The sequence below is a fragment of the Bombina bombina genome, chromosome 3 (assembly GCF_027579735.1).
Source record: "Bombina bombina isolate aBomBom1 chromosome 3, aBomBom1.pri, whole genome shotgun sequence".
Taxonomy (NCBI): domain Eukaryota; kingdom Metazoa; phylum Chordata; class Amphibia; order Anura; family Bombinatoridae; genus Bombina; species Bombina bombina.
The window spans coordinates 745844790-745861195 of NC_069501.1; the positions used below are offsets into that span (position 1 = coordinate 745844790).

A 16406-nucleotide genomic window follows, 5' to 3' on the forward strand; every position below is an offset into this window, starting at 1 on the left:
TCCCTCACTGCCACTTCAGAGTGTTGTGAGGGTACAACGGATAAATCATCCAAAGCTTCTGATTGCTCATCTTCTGTTCTTAAAACTGAGCTATCACGCATTTTAGGAAAAACTGGCAGTTTGGATAGAAAGGCCGCAAGGGAATTATCCATGACTGCTGCTAATTGTTGTAATGTAATAGGGGCCAATGCGCTAGAGGTACTAGGCATCGCTTGCGCGGGCGTAACTGGTGTAGACACATGGGGAGAGGAAGGTGGACTATCCTCATTACCTTCCTTTAAAGAATCATCTTGTGCAACGTTTTTAAGTGTCACTGCATGGTCTTTAAAATGCTTAGATACCTTAGCACACTTTAAACACAAATGTAAAGGGGGTTCCGCCATGGCTATTAAACACATAGAACATCTATCTGTAGGCTCTGACATGTTAACCCCTTAAGGACCAGTGACATACCCTGTATGTCGCTGGCCTTTTTTTGGGACTTGATTGTTTTATAGCGCGGTCTTGCCACCAGCGTTGAGACTGCTCTATTCCACAAAGCCTTCTGGAGGGAGGACATTAATAGCGTGTTCTTGCTAGACTTGTGCTATTATGTCCTGAAAAAACCCTTAACGACCAGTGACATACAGGGTACATTGTGGTCATTAAGGGGTTAAACAGACTTAGACAGCACTCAAATACAGAAAAATACAATTTTAGAAAAAATGGTACTGTGCCTTTAAATAATAAAAAGCGCACACTTTTTTACTAAATCTCAAAAAACAACCCAATCTTTATGAAATTTTCACCATATGACCCTAATGCTTTGAAATTATTGCACAGTGAATTTCAAGTCAATTAACCCCTTAATGGCCAAACCGGAGAAAACTAAAGCTGGCAACCGGTTAGCAAACTACAGCACCATGCCACAGCAATCTGCTGTGGCCCTAGATTCCTTGGGGATTAGTTTGATCGAAAATAAGCCTCTCTAAAGTCCTCAAGTAATCTTTGGACCCTCCACGTGAAGCTGTCTGCAATATCAACTGCGCAACTGAGGCGTGAAATTTAGGCCCCCTCCCTCTCCACTCTGGAGTTGTGGGGCCTTCACAAGCCTAAATAGGTGTCTAAATATATGCCATGTGGAATAAACGCCATAAAAACGTTCCAAATGTAATAAAACTTGTAAAAAGATCAGATTTTTGTTATAAAACAATCGATTGCCCCTTAACAGTGTCCACCAGTATTTTGAGCCCTTTGAATTAAGCCTTCCTTCTATACTAAGTCTCAGAATATGGCTTACCTTCCCCACATGGGGATTCTTGTCAGTCTTCTAGCATTACTAAGTCTTGACTAGAAAAAAATGACTGAACATACCTTATAGCAGTTAAGCCTGCAAACTGTTCCCCCCAACTGAAGTTTTCTGGTACTCAACAGTCCTGTGTGGGAACAGCAATGGATTTTAGTTACAACATGCTAAAATCGTTTTCCTCTCAGCAGAAATCTTCATCACTTTCTGCCACAGAGTAAATAGTACAAACCGGCACTATTTTAAAATAAAAAACTTTTGATTGAAGAAATAAAAACTACAAATCTAACACCACATTCACTTTACCCTTCCGTGGAGATGCTACTTGTTAGAGCGGCAATGACTGGGAATGACTGGGGGGGGGTGGAGCCTGAGGGGGAGCTATATGGACAGCTCTGCTGTGTGCTCTCTTTGCCACTTCCTGTAGGGAATGAGAATATCCCACAAGTAAGGATGAATCCGTGGACTGGATAAACCTTGTAAGAGAAATTGCATGCTCTATCTGAATCACAAAATAATTTTTTTGGGTCCAGTGTCCCTTTAAGGAGGTCTGGAGGGCAAGACAAGCAGAAGTTAGCTTGTAATGGTCTATAAGGAATATCCTCATGGATGTGGAATCTATTATAGTACCTAGGAATTCCACTCTGGTACTGGGAATAAGAGAAATCTTTTCTAAGTTTATCTTCCATCCATGAGATCAAAGAAATACAAGAGCTTTCGAAAGGTCTTCTGCCAGGCGAAAGGATGGTGCTTGAACCAGAATATCGTCCAAGTATGGCGCTACTGCTATACCTCTGGTTCTGGCCACTGCACCAAGTTTCCGAAAACAGTCTGCCCCTACAAGATCCAGAGCCGGATCGGGGGCCTCCCCTTCATGCCGACTTTGTCTCGGCGGGCTTCTTGTTCTGCTTGGATTTATTCCAGGACTGAGCCGGCTTCCAAGTCCCCTTGGATTGCTCAGGCTTTGCAGAGGGTTGCCGACATTGAGATTTATCCGAACGAAAATTAGGACTTTGTCCCTTAGTTTTGTTCTTCTTATCCTGTGGTAAAAAGGCACCTTTGCCTCCAGTAACCGTGGAGATAATTGAGTCCAAGCATGGACCAAATAGAATCTTTCCCTTAAATGGGAGGGAAAAAAGTCTTGACTTTGAATTCATGTCCGCAGACCAAGACTTCAGCCAGACTGCCCTACGGCCTTGAACAGAAAAATCTGAAGCCTTGGCATTCAGGCAGATAATCTGCATATTTGCATCACAATTGAAAGAATTAGCTACTCTTAAGGCCTTAATTCTTTCTTGGATCATGTCTAAGGGACCCTCCACCTCGATCAACTCAGATAAGGAGTCACACCAGTGAAACAAATATCTTGTATGTTGAAACATCTTTCTTAACCATGGGCGTGTTAAACGACGAACTATCCTCAAGTGGGATAGTAGTGCGTTTAGCAAGCGCCATCCACCTTGGGAATGGAACCCCACAACTCCAATTGAGAGTCCGGAACCGGGAACAATTTTTTAAAGGAAGAAGAAGGGGAAAAAAGAAGAACCAATTCTTTCCTATTCATTCTTAATAATGATCGTCATCTTTACGGGAACCGGGAAAGTCTGTGGTAGAGCCCTGTCCTTGTAGACCTTATCTAATTTAGGAATCAAAGGTTCCTCAGGAAATTTAGGCTCTGGAATCTCTAACGTAGCCAAAACTTCCTTTAGCATAAAACGTAATGTTCAAACCTAAATCTTAAGTCTGGTTCCTCCGCAGCTGGAGGCTTAGAGGCAGCAGATTCCGACCCAGAAAGAGCACTCTCTGAAGTATCAGAGGCGTCTTCCTCATCGGATAATCTAGTATCAGATAAATACAATAGGCTAGTAGATGAACCCTGGGAAGGATATTAATATTTAACCTTTCGCTTGCGCTTAGCAAGGCGAGGTAAAGCACTAAAGGCCGCAGACACTGCCGTTTGTAACTGCTCAGCAAAGTCTGGCGGTAAAAGGGCCCCTCCAGATCGAGGATTAGGAGTGCTACGGGATGCTGCATGTGTATTAGGAGATGACTGTAGGGTGCGCACCTCACGGGACGGAGACTCCTCAGAGGTGGACGGCTCAATGGTATCAAACATTAACTTTCTTTAACATGATTATTTATTAAGGCATGTGGAACATAATTGAGCAGGAGGGTATACCTCGGCATCCTCACAATATAGACAGGTATTAGACTTCGGTAAAGAGCAGAGGGAGTACCCTCTAACGCATCAGAATCCTCCAAAGCTTGCGCTTATAAAGCAGACTATTGAATAATAAGATAAAACGGCACTTACCTTTATACCCCCAATGGCTTGGACACTCACCACCTCCTATGACCCAGGCCAAACAGAGAAACCGCTTCTTCTCCATTAAACCGCAGGAAAGAGGAAATCAGTGTAACCACACCCAGTCACATGGTGCACAACACAGGACTGCCCCTGCTAATAGGAAAAAAGCGCGCCAAGCCTTTCAGGCTGCGCAGCTTCCAAAAACAAAAGTAAAACCTGTACGTTCCAACATCTGCCTGAGCCTCATCTCACGTCACAACATAATCATAACAAAATAAAATTATGTGATTAATCCCCCGTTCAATAATCCCCCCTGTTCAATAATCCCCCTCTGGAGATATTAACCCTTGATTCCATACAGATAAAAGGAGCCACACCGTGACTCTGTCTTCTTGCATTATCATATGCGTATAAAAAAATGAAACAATCTTACCGGAATCTATGCTGCGGAACAGAAACACAGCTTATAGCATCGCTCCTGACATGGACTTGAGTGATGAAAGCAGGCAGTGAAACTCGTCAACATCGATTGCTTAGGAGCTGTTAATACGAGTCTGGATGGGTTCACAAAAAGACTCTCCCTGCATCTCAAGACTAACAATTCGCCAATGCTCTCACTGAGAGACTGACAAGACTACTTAAAACTCCAGTCCCATTTCAAAGGGTAGATACCCTTCATAAGGAACTACTTCGAATCTTCTGACACTTCTCTGCCAACCTCCTGTAACGAAAGGCAAAGAATGACTGGGATATGAGGGAAGTGGGGGGAGTATTTAAGTCTTTGTCTGGGGTGTCTTTGCCTTCTCCTGGTGGCCAGGTTCAGTATTTCCCAACAGTAAGGAATGATGCAGTGGACTCTCCTCATATTGAGAAGGAAATATTTACTGCCTATGAGGTCATATTTGTGCATAGTAAATTTATACATAGGATACCTAAAGAATAAATTGTATTGCTTTATTATATCCTGGATGATGCTGTTGCTTTTTTAGCGCACATTTTTTACTATGCACATTTCTGTCTAGGGAAGAAGTAGAGGCTTTTCTTTTTCTGAATTGCTTACACATCAGGGAGTGAGATAGGTTTGAACTTTGTGATTTTTTCATATGAGGCCATATTTGGCCTTACTATAGAGCAAGGAAATCTGCAAGGAGGCACTATGAGGTGTTGTCATTTTTATTCCAAAAAGCAACTAGAACATAGGTAAAATTTATGACTCAAAGAAAACAAGGGGACAGTAGTTTATGCAACTCCACATTTCCCTTATTATATATTACTCAGATATTTTGTTTGTGTGTTGAATTATCAAGTATTTAAACAATGTAGACAGATTAAAGAATATAGATATCCTGTCATGGAAAATCTGGGATGTAATGCACAGGGTCAACACTGCATAACAAATAAATATGCTATCTCTCCTGCTCCACAGTATTAACATGTTTATCTGTAACCTCAACTGTCCTAAAATAAACCTCCATCTTCCTGTTTCCAAGAGCCAAGTATATGCATCATATATAACAGTTTCTAATTTGAAGCAGGATTCTAATGTATCCGGTATAACTGTGTATAATGTTCTTTGTGTTTTTCCTTAAACCTTTGTACCATTCTGTAAAATCTTGTACTAAGTTTACAGTAGGCACAAGATGGCATCACCTTACTAGTTCTGTAAGTTTGCTTTACGGTCTATGGAAAATAAAATAAAATAAAAGTTTTGAAAGAACAAGAAACAATACAATACAGGTTTATGCGAACATGTTTAACAAATATATATTAAAGTCTAAAAATGTCTCTGTTACCTCATTCAGTTCATTGTTTCGTCGACCTTCAAATCCAGAGAATATTGAGCCTCCCTCTTTACTTGGGGTTAAAGTAATTGGTGAGGAAGATCCACTATGAACAGGAGTTTCTAGATCCAAAATATAAAAAACATTTTAAAAACTGAGAAAACAATTTTAAAAAGTGTTAAAAAGTACAATAAAATTATTAAAACATTAGAAGCATACTTCTTTTAGAGACAAATGTGTAAGTCTACTTAGTAGATATTACATTATGTACTATTTAATTTTTTTTAAAAAAACAGAATTTATGTTTACCTGATAAATTACTTTCTCCAACGGTGTGTCCGGTCCACGGCGTCATCCTTACTTGTGGGATATTCTCCTCCCCAACAGGAAATGGCAAAGAGCCCAGCAAAGCTGGTCACATGATCCCTCCTAGGCTCCGCCTACCCCAGTCATTCGACCGACGTTAAGGAGGAATATTTGCATAGGAGAAACCATATGATACCGTGGTGACTGTAGTTAAAGAAAATAAATTATCAGACCTGATTAAAAAACCAGGGCGGGCCGTGGGCCGGACACACCCGTGGAGAAAGTAATTTATCAGGTAAACATAAATTCTGTTTTCTCCAACATAGGTGTGTCCGGTCCACGGCGTCATCCTTACTTGTGGGAACCAATACCAAAGCTTTAGGACACGGATGATGGGAGGGAGCAAATCAGGTCACCTAGATGGAAGGCACCACGGCTTGCAAAACCTTTCTCCCAAAAATAGCCTCAGAAGAAGCAAAAGTATCAAACTTGTAAAATTTGGTAAAAGTGTGCAGTGAAGACCAAGTCGCTGCCCTACATATCTGATCAACAGAAGCCTCGTTCTTGAAGGCCCATGTGGAAGCCACAGCCCTAGTGGAATGAGCTGTGATTCTTTCGGGAGGCTGCCGTCCGGCAGTCTCGTAAGCCAATCTGATGATGCTTTTAATCCAAAAAGAGAGAGAGGTAGAAGTTGCTTTTTGACCTCTCCTTTTACCGGAATAAACAACAAACAAGGAAGATGTTTGTCTAAAATCCTTTGTAGCATCTAAATAGAATTTTAGAGCGCGAACAACATCCAAATTGTGCAACAAACGTTCCTTCTTCGAAACTGGTTTCGGACACAGAGAAGGTACGATAATCTCCTGGTTAATGTTTTTGTTAGAAACAACTTTTGGAAGAAAACCAGGTTTAGTACGTAAAACCACCTTATCTGCATGGAACACCAGATAAGGAGGAGAACACTGCAGAGCAGATAATTCTGAAACTCTTCTAGCAGAAGAAATTGCAACCAAAAACAAAACTTTCCAAGATAATAACTTAATATCAACGGAATGTAAGGGTTCAAACGGAACCCCCTGAAGAACTGAAAGAACTAAGTTGAGACTCCAAGGAGGAGTCAAAGGTTTGTAAACAGGCTTGATTCTAACCAGAGCCTGAACAAAGGCTTGAACATCTGGCACAGCTGCCAGCTTTTTGTGAAGTAACACAGACAAGGCAGAAATCTGTCCCTTCAGGGAACTTGCAGATAATCCTTTTTCCAATCCTTCTTGAAGGAAGGATAGAATCTTAGGAATCTTAACCTTGTCCCAAGGGAATCCTTTAGATTCACACCAACAGATATATTTTTTCCAAATTTTGTGGTAAATCTTTCTAGTTACAGGCTTTCTGGCCTGAACAAGAGTATCGATAACAGAATCTGAGAACCCTCGCTTCGATAAGATCAAGCGTTCAATCTCCAAGCAGTCAGCTGGAGTGAGACCAGATTCGGATGTTCGAACGGACCTTGAACAAGAAGATCTCGTCTCAAAGGTAGCTTCCATGGTGGAGCCGATGACATATTCACCAGATCTGCATACCAAGTCCTGCGTGGCCACGCAGGAGCTATCAAGATCACCGACGCCCTTTCCTGATTGATCCTGGCTACCAGCCTGGGGATGAGAGGAAACGGCGGGAATACATAAGCTAGTTTGAAGGTCCAAGGTGCTACTAGTGCATCCACTAGAGCCGCCTTGGGATCCCTGGATCTGGACCCGTAGCAAGGAACTTTGAAGTTCTGACGAGAGGCCATCAGATCCATGTCTGGAATGCCCCACAGTTGAGTGACTTGGGCAAAGATTTCCGGATGGAGTTCCCACTCCCCCGGATGCAATGTCTGACGACTCAGAAAATCCGCTTCCCAATTTTCCACTCCTGGGATGTGGATAGCAGACAGGTGGCAGGAGTGAGACTCCGCCCATAGAATGATTTTGGTCACTTCTTCCATCGCCAGGGAACTCCTTGTTCCCCCCTGATGGTTGATGTACGCAACAGTTGTCATGTTGTCTGATTGAAACCGTATGAACTTGGCCCTCGCTAGCTGAGGCCAAGCCTTGAGAGCATTGAATATCGCTCTCAGTTCCAGAATATTTATCGGTAGAAGAGATTCTTCCCGAGACCAAAGACCCTGAGCTTTCAGGGATCCCCAGACCGCGCCCCAGCCCATCAGACTGGCGTCGGTCGTGACAATGACCCACTCTGGTCTGCGGAAGGTCATCCCTTGTGACAGGTTGTCCAGGGACAGCCACCAACGGAGTGAGTCTCTGGTCCTCTGATTTACTTGTATCCTCGGAGACAAGTTTGTATAGTCCCCATTCCACTGACTGAGCATGCACAGTTGTAATGGTCTTAGATGAATGCGCGCAAAAGGAACTATGTCCATTGCCGCTACCATCAAACCCATCACTTCCATGCACTGCGCTATGGAAGGAAGAGGAACGGAATGAAGTATCCGACAAGAGTCTAGAAGTTTTGTTTTTCTGGCCTCTGTCAGAAAAATCCTCATTTCTAAGGAGTCTATTATTGTCCCCAAGAAGGGAACCCTTGTTGACGGAGATAGAGAACTCTTTTCCACGTTCACTTTCCATCCGTGAGATCTGAGAAAGGCCAGGACAATGTCCGTGTGAGCCTTTGCTTGAGGAAGGGACGACGCTTGAATCAGAATGTCGTCCAAGTAAGGTACTACAGCAATGCCCCTTGGTCTTAGCACAGCTAGAAGGGACCCTAGTACCTTTGTGAAAATCCTTGGAGCAGTGGCTAATCCGAAAGGAAGCGCCACGAACTGGTAATGCTTGTCCAGGAATGCGAACCTTAGGAACCGATGATGTTCCTTGTGGATAGGAATATGTAGATACGCATCCTTTAAATCCACCGTGGTCATGAATTGACCTTCCTGGATGGAAGGAAGAATTGTTCGAATGGTTTCCATTTTGAACGATGGAACCTTGAGAAACTTGTTTAAGATCTTGAGATCTAAGATTGGTCTGAACGTTCCCTCTTTTTTGGGAACTATGAACAGATTGGAGTAGAACCCCATCCCTTGTTCTCCTAATGGAACAGGATGAATCACTCCCATTTTTAACAGGTCTTCTACACAACGTAAGAATGCCTGTCTTTTTATGTGGTCTGAAGACAACTGAGACCTGTGGAACCTCCCCCTTGGGGGAAGCCCCTTGAATTCCAGAAGATAACCTTGGGAGACTATTTCTAGCGCCCAAGGATCCAGAACATCTCTTGCCCAAGCCCGAGCGAAGAGAGAGAGTCTGCCCCCCACCAGATCCGGTCCCGGATCGGGGGCCAACATTTCATGCTGTCTTGGTAGCAGTGGCAGGTTTCTTGGCCTGCTTTCCCTTGTTCCAGCCTTGCATTGGTCTCCAAGCTGGCTTGGCTTGAGAAGTATTACCCTCTTGCTTAGAGGACGTAGCACTTTGGGCTGGTCCGTTTCTACGAAAGGGACGAAAATTAGGTTTATTTTTGGCCTTGAAAGGCCGATCCTGAGGAAGGGCGTGGCCCTTACCCCCAGTGATATCAGAGATAATCTCTTTCAAGTCAGGGCCAAACAGCGTTTTCCCCTTGAAAGGAATGTTAAGTAGCTTGTTCTTGGAAGACGCATCAGCTGACCAAGATTTCAACCAAAGCGCTCTGCGCGCCACAATAGCAAACCCAGAATTCTTAGCCGCTAACCTAGCCAATTGCAAAGTGGCGTCTAGGGTGAAAGAATTAGCCAATTTGAGAGCATTGATTCTGTCCATAATCTCCTCATAAGGAGGAGAATCACTATCGACCGCCTTTACCAGCTCATCGAACCAGAAACACGCGGCTGTAGCGACAGGGACAATGCATGAAATTGGTTGTAGAAGGTAACCCTGCTGAACAAACATCTTTTTAAGTAAACCTTCTAATTTTTTATCCATAGGATCTTTGAAAGCACAACTATCTTCTATGGGTATAGTGGTGCGTTTGTTTAAAGTGGAAACCGCTCCCTCGACCTTGGGGACTGTCTGCCATAAGTCCTTTCTGGGGTCGACCATAGGAAACAATTTTTTAAATATGGGGGGAGGGACGAAAGGAATACCGGGCCTCTCCCATTCTTTATTTACAATGTCCGCCACCCGCTTGGGTATAGGAAAAGCTTCTGGGAGCCCCGGGACCTCTAGGAACTTGTCCATTTTACATAGTTTCTCTGGGATGACCAACTTGTCACAATCATCCAGAGTGGATAATACCTCCTTAAGCAGAATGCGGAGATGTTCCAACTTAAATTTAAACGTAATCACATCAGGTTCAGCTTGTTGAGAAATGTTCCCTGAATCAGTAATTTCTCCCTCAGACAAAACCTCCCTGGCCCCATCAGACTGGTTTAGGGGCCCTTCAGAACCATTATTATCAGCGTCGTCATGCTCTTCAGTATCTAAAACAGAGCAGTCGCGCTTACGCTGATAAGTGTGCATTTTGGCTAAAATGTTTTTGACAGAATTATCCATTACAGCCGTTAATTGTTGCATAGTAAGGAGTATTGGCGCGCTAGATGTACTAGGGGCCTCCTGAGTGGGCAAGACTCGTGTAGACGAAGGAGGGAATGATGCAGTACCATGCTTACTCCCCTCACTTGAGGAATCATCTTGGGCATCATTGTCATTGTCACATAAATCACATTTATTTAAATGAGAAGGAACTCTGGCTTCCCCACATTCAGAACACAGTCTATCTGGTAGTTCAGACATGTTAAACAGGCATAAACTTGATAACAAAGTACAAAAAACGTTTTAAAATAAAACCGTTACTGTCACTTTAAATTTTAAACTGAACACACTTTATTACTGCAATTGCGAAAAAATATGAAGGAATTGTTCAAAATTCACCAAAATTTCACCACAGTGTCTTAAAGCCTTAAAAGTATTGCACACCAAATTTGGAAGCTTTAACCCTTAAAATAACGGAACCGGAGCAGTTTTTAACTTTAACCCCTTTACAGTCCCTGGTATCTGCTTTGCTGAGACCCAACCAAGCCCAAAGGGGAATACGATACCAAATGACGCCTTCAGAAAGTCTTTTCTATGTATCAGAGCTCCTCACACATGCGACTGCATGTCATGCCTCTCAAAAACAAGTGCGCAACACCGGCGCGAAAATGAGGCTCTGCCTATGATTTGGGAAAGCCCCTAAAGAGAAAGGTGTCTAAAAAAGTGCCTGCCGATATAATCTTATCAAAATACCCAGATTAAATGATTCCTCAAGGCTAAATATGTGTTGTTAATGAATCGATTTAGCCCAGAAAAAGTCTACAGTCTTAATAAGCCCTTGTGAAGCCCTTATTTACAATCTTAATAAACATGGCTTACCGGATCCCATAGGGAAAATGACAGCTTCCAGCATTACATCGTCTTGTTAGAATGTGTCATACCTCAAGCAGCAAGAGACTGCTCACTGTTCCCCCAACTGAAGTTAATTCCTCTCAACAGTCCTGTGTGGAACAGCCATGGATTTTAGTAACGGTTGCTAAAATCATTTTCCTCATACAAACAGAAATCTTCATCTCTTTTCTGTTTCTGAGTAAATAGTACATACCAGCACTATTTTAAAATAACAAACTCTTGATTGAATAATAAAAACTACAGTTAAACACTAAAAAACTCTAAGCCATCTCCGTGGAGATGTTGCCTGTACAACGGCAAAGAGAATGACTAGGGTAGGCGGAGCCTAGGAGGGATCATGTGACCAGCTTTGCTGGGCTCTTTGCCATTTCCTGTTGGGGAGGAGAATATCCCACAAGTAAGGATGACGCCGTGGACCGGACACACCTATGTTGGAGAAAACATAATTTATGCTTACCTGATAAATTTATTTCTCTTGTAGTGTATCCAGTCCACGGATCATCCATTACTTATGGGATATTCTCCTTCCCAACAGGAAGTTGCAAGAGGATCACCCACAGCAGAGCTGCTATATAAGCTCCTCCCCTCACTGCCATATCCGATAATTCGACCGAAACAAGACGAGAAAGGAGAAACAATAGGGTGCAGTGGTGACTGTAGTTTAATTAAAATTTAGACCTGCCTTAAAAGGACAGGGCGGGCCGTGGACTGGATACACTACAAGAGAAATAAATTTATCAGGTAAGCATAAATTATGTTTTCTCTTGTTAAGTGTATCCCGTCCACGGATCATCCATTACTTATGGGATACCAATACCAAAGCTAAAGTACACGGATGATGGGAGGGACAAGGCAGGATTAAACGGAAGGAACCACTGCCTGAAAAACCTCTCTCCCAAAAACAGCCTCCGAAGAAGCAAAAGTATCAAATTTGTAAAATTTTGAAAAGGTGTGAAGCGAAGACCAAGTCACAGCCTTGCAAATCTGTTCAACAGAGGCCTCATTTTTAAAGGCCCAGGTGGAAGCCACAGCTCTAGTAGAATGAGCTGTAATCTTTTCAGGGGGCTGCTGTCCAGCAGTCTCATAGGCTAAGCGAATTATGCTCCGAAGCCAAAAGGAAAGAGAGGTTGCCGAAGCTTTTTGACCTCTCCTCTGTCCAGAGTAAACGACAAACAGGGAAGATGTTTGGCGAAAATCTTTAGTACCTTGTAAGTAAAACTTCAAGGCACGGACTACGTCCAGATTATGTAAAAGACGTTCCTTCTTTGAAGAAGGATTAGGACACAATGATGGAACAACAATCTCTTGATTGATATTCTTGTTAGAAACCACCTTAGGTAAAAACCCAGGTTTGGTACGCAGAACTACCTTATCTGCATGAAAAATCAGATAAGGAGAATCACATTGTAAGGCAGATAGCTCAGAGACTCTTCGAGCCGAGGAAATAGCCATCAAAAACAGAACTTTCCAAGATAAAAGTTTAATATCAATGGAATGAAGGGGTTCAAATGGAACTCCTTGAAGAACTTTAAGAACCAAGTTTAAGCTCCACGGGGGAGCAACAGTTTTAAACACAGGCTTAATTCTAACCAAAGCCTGACAAAATGCCTGGACGTCTGGAACCTCTGCCAGACGCTTGTGCAAAAGAATAGACAGAGCAGAAATCTGTCCTTTTAAAGAACTAGCTGATAATCCTTTGTCCAAACCCTCTTGGAGAAAGGACAATATCCTAGGAATCATAACCTTACTCCATGAGTAATTCTTGGATTCACACCAATAAAGATATTTACGCCATATCTTATGGTAGATTTTCCTGGTGACAGGCTTTCGTGCCTGTATTAAGGTATCAATGACTGACTCGGAGAAGCCACGCCTTGATAGAATCAAGCGTTCAATCTCCATGCAGTCAGTCTCAGAGAAATTAGATTTGGATGATTGAAAGGACCTTGTATTAGAAGGTCCTGCCTCAGAGGCAGAGTCCATGGTGGAAAGGATGACATGTCCACTAGGTCTGCATACCAGGTCCTGCGTGGCCACGCAGGCGCTATCAGAATCACTGATGCTCTCTCCTGCTTGATTTTGGCAATCAGTCGAGGGAGCAGAGGAAACGGTGGAAACACATAAGCCAGGTTGAAGAACCAAGGAGTTGCTAGAGCATCTATCAGCGTCACTCCCGGGTCCCTGGACCTGGATCCGTAACAAGGAAGCTTGGCGTTCTGGCGAGACCCCATAAGATCCAGTTCTGGTTTGCCCCAACGATGGATCAGTTTAGCAAACACCTCCGGATGGAGTTCCCACTCCCCCGGATGAAAAGTCTGACGACTTAGAAAATCCGCCTCCCAGTTCTCTACGCCTAGGATGTGGATCGCTGACAGGTGGCAAGAGTGAGACTCTGCCCAGCGAATTATCTTTGAGACTTCAAACATCGCTAGGGAACTCCTGGTTCCCCCTTGTTTGTTGATGTAAGCCACAGTCGTGATGTTGTCCGACTGAAATCTGAGGAAACTCAGGGTTGCTAACTGAGGCCAAGCTAGAAGAGCATTGAATATTGCTCTTAACTCCAGAATATTTATTGGGAGGAGTTTCTCCTCCTGAGTCCACGATCCCTGAGCCTTCAGGGAGTTCCAGACTGCGCCCCAACCTAGAAGGCTGGCATCTGTTGTTACAATCGTCCAATCTGGCCTGCGAAAGGTCATACCCTTGGACAGATGGACCCGAGATAGCCACCAGAGAAGAGAATCTCTGGTCTCTTGATCCAAATTTAGTAGAGGGGACAAATCTGAGTAATCCCCATTCCACTGACATAGCATGCATAATTGCAGCGGTCTGAGATGCAGGCGCGCAAATGGCACTATGTCCATTGCCGCTACCATTAAGCCGATTACTTCTATGTACTGAGCCACTGACGGACGTGGAATGGAATGAAGGACACGGCAAGCATTTAGAAGTTTTGATAACCTGGACTCCGTCAGGTAAATTTTCATCTCTACAGAATCTATAACACTCCCTAGGAAGGTGACTCTTGTGAGTGGTGATAGAGAACTCTTTTCCACGTTCACTTTCCACCCATGCAACCTCAAATGCCAGAACTATCTCTGTATGAGACTTGGCAATTTGAAAGCTTGACGCCTGTATCAGGATGTCATCTAGATACGGAGCCACCGCTATGCCTCGCGGTCTTAGAACCGCCAGAAGTGAGCCCAGAACCTTTGTAAAAATTCTCGGGGGTGTGGCCAACCCGAAGGGAAGAGCTACAAATTGGTAATGCCTGTCTAGAAAGGCAAACCTTAGGAACCGATGATGATCTTTGTGAATCGGTATGTGAAGGTAGGCATCCTTTAAGTCCACTGTGGTCATGTACTGACCCTCTTGGATCATGGGTAGGATGGTCCGAATAGTTTCCATTTTGAATGATGGAACTCTGAGGAATTTGTTTAAGATCTTTAGATCCAAGATTGGTCTGAAGGTTCCCTCTTTCTTGGGAACCACAAACAGATTTGAATAAAACCCCTGTCCCTGTTCCGTCCGCGGAACTGGATGGATCACTCCCATTACTAGGAGGTCTTGAACACAGCTTAGGAATGCCTCTTTCTTTATCTGGTTTGCTGATAACCTTGAAAGATGAAATCTCCCTTGTGGAGGAGAAGCTTTGAAGTCCAGAAGATATCCCTGAGATATGATCTCCAACGCCCAGGGATCCTGAACATCTCTTGCCCACGCCTGGGCGAAGAGAGAAAGTCTGCCCCCCACTAGATCCGTTTCCAGATAGGGGGGCCATTCCTTCATGCTGTCTTGGGGGCAGCAGCAGGTTTTCTGGCCTACTTGCCCTTGTTCCAGGCCTGGTTAGGTTTCGAGGCCCGTCTGGAATGAGCAACAGTTCCCTCTTGTTTTGAAGCGGAGGAAGTTGATGCTGCTCCTGCCTTGAAATTTCGAAAGGCACGAAAATTAGACTGTTTGGCCTTTGATTTGGCCCTGTCCTGAGGAAGGGTATGACCCTTGCCTCCAGTAATGTCAGCAATAATTTCCTTCAAGCCAGGCCCGAATAAGGTCTGCCCCTTGAAAGGAATGTTGAGTAACTTAGACTTTGAAGTCACGTCAGCTGACCAGGATTTAAGCCATAGCGCCTTACGCGCCTGGATGGCGAATCCGGAATTCTTAGCCGTTAGTTTAGTCAAATGAACAATGGCATCAGAAACAAATGAGTTAGCTAGCTTAAGCGTTCTAAGCTTGTCAATAATTTCCTCCAATGGAGCTGTATGGATGGTCTCTTCCAGGGCCTCAAACCAGAATGCCGCCGCAGCAGTGACAGGCGCAATGCATGCAAGGGGCTGCAAAATAAAACCTTGCTGAATAAACATTTTCTTACGGTAACCCTCCAATTTTTTATCCATTGGATCTGAAAAAGCACAACTATCCTCAACCGGGATAGTGGTACGCTTTGCTAAAGTAGAAAGTGCTCCCTCCACTTTAGGTACCGTCTGCCATAAGTCCCGTGTAGTGGCGTCTATTGGAAACATTTTTCTAAAAATAGGAGGTGGAGAAAAGGGCACACCGGGTCTATCCCACTCCTTGCTAATAATTTCTGTAAGCCTTTTAGGTATAGGAAAAACGTCAGTACACACCGGCACCGCATAGTATCTAGCCAGCCTACACAATTTCTCTGGAATTGCAACTGTGTTACAGTCATTCAGAGCAGCTAATACCTCCCCAAGCAATACACGGAGGTTCTCAAGCTTAAATTTAAAATTAGAAATCTCTGAATCAGGTTTCCACGAGTCAGAGATGTCACCCACAGAATGAAGCTCTCCGTCCTCATGTTCTGCATACTGTGACGCAGTATCAGACATGGCTCTTACAGCATTTGCGCGCTCTGTATCTCCACTAACCCCAGAGCTATCGCGCTTGCTTCTTAATTCAGGCAATCTAGATAATACCTCTGACAGGGTATTATTCATGATTGCAGCCATATCCTGCAAGGTAATCGCTATGGGCGTCCCTGATGAAATTGGCGCCATATTAGTGTGCCTCCCCTGAGCGGGAGGCGAAGGGTCTGACACGTGGGGAGAGTTAGTCGGCATAACTTCCCCCTCGACAGAACCCTCTGGTGATAATTCTTTTATAGATAAAGACTGATCTTTACTGTTTAAGGTGAAATCAATACATTTAGTACACATTCTCCTATGGGGCTCCACCATGACTTTCAAACATAATGAACAAGAAGGTTCCTCTGTATCAGACATGTTTAAACAGACTAGCAATGAGACTAGCAAGCTTGGAAAACACTTAAAACAAGTTTACAAGCAATATAAAAAATG

The 16406-nt window shown here is 43.7% G+C and overlaps 1 protein-coding gene across 2 annotated transcripts in view; it reads right to left on the reverse strand.

Moving 5' to 3' along the window:
* MSL3 (MSL complex subunit 3) overlaps positions 1-16406 on the reverse strand; it is a 199092-nt gene that overhangs the window by 62040 nt on the left and 120646 nt on the right. For both annotated transcript variants that reach the window (XM_053707590.1, XM_053707591.1), the window contains one exon: positions 5387-5496. In XM_053707590.1, the coding sequence (XP_053563565.1) occupies positions 5387-5496 (110 nt within the window). The remainder of the gene's footprint in view (positions 1-5386; positions 5497-16406) is intronic.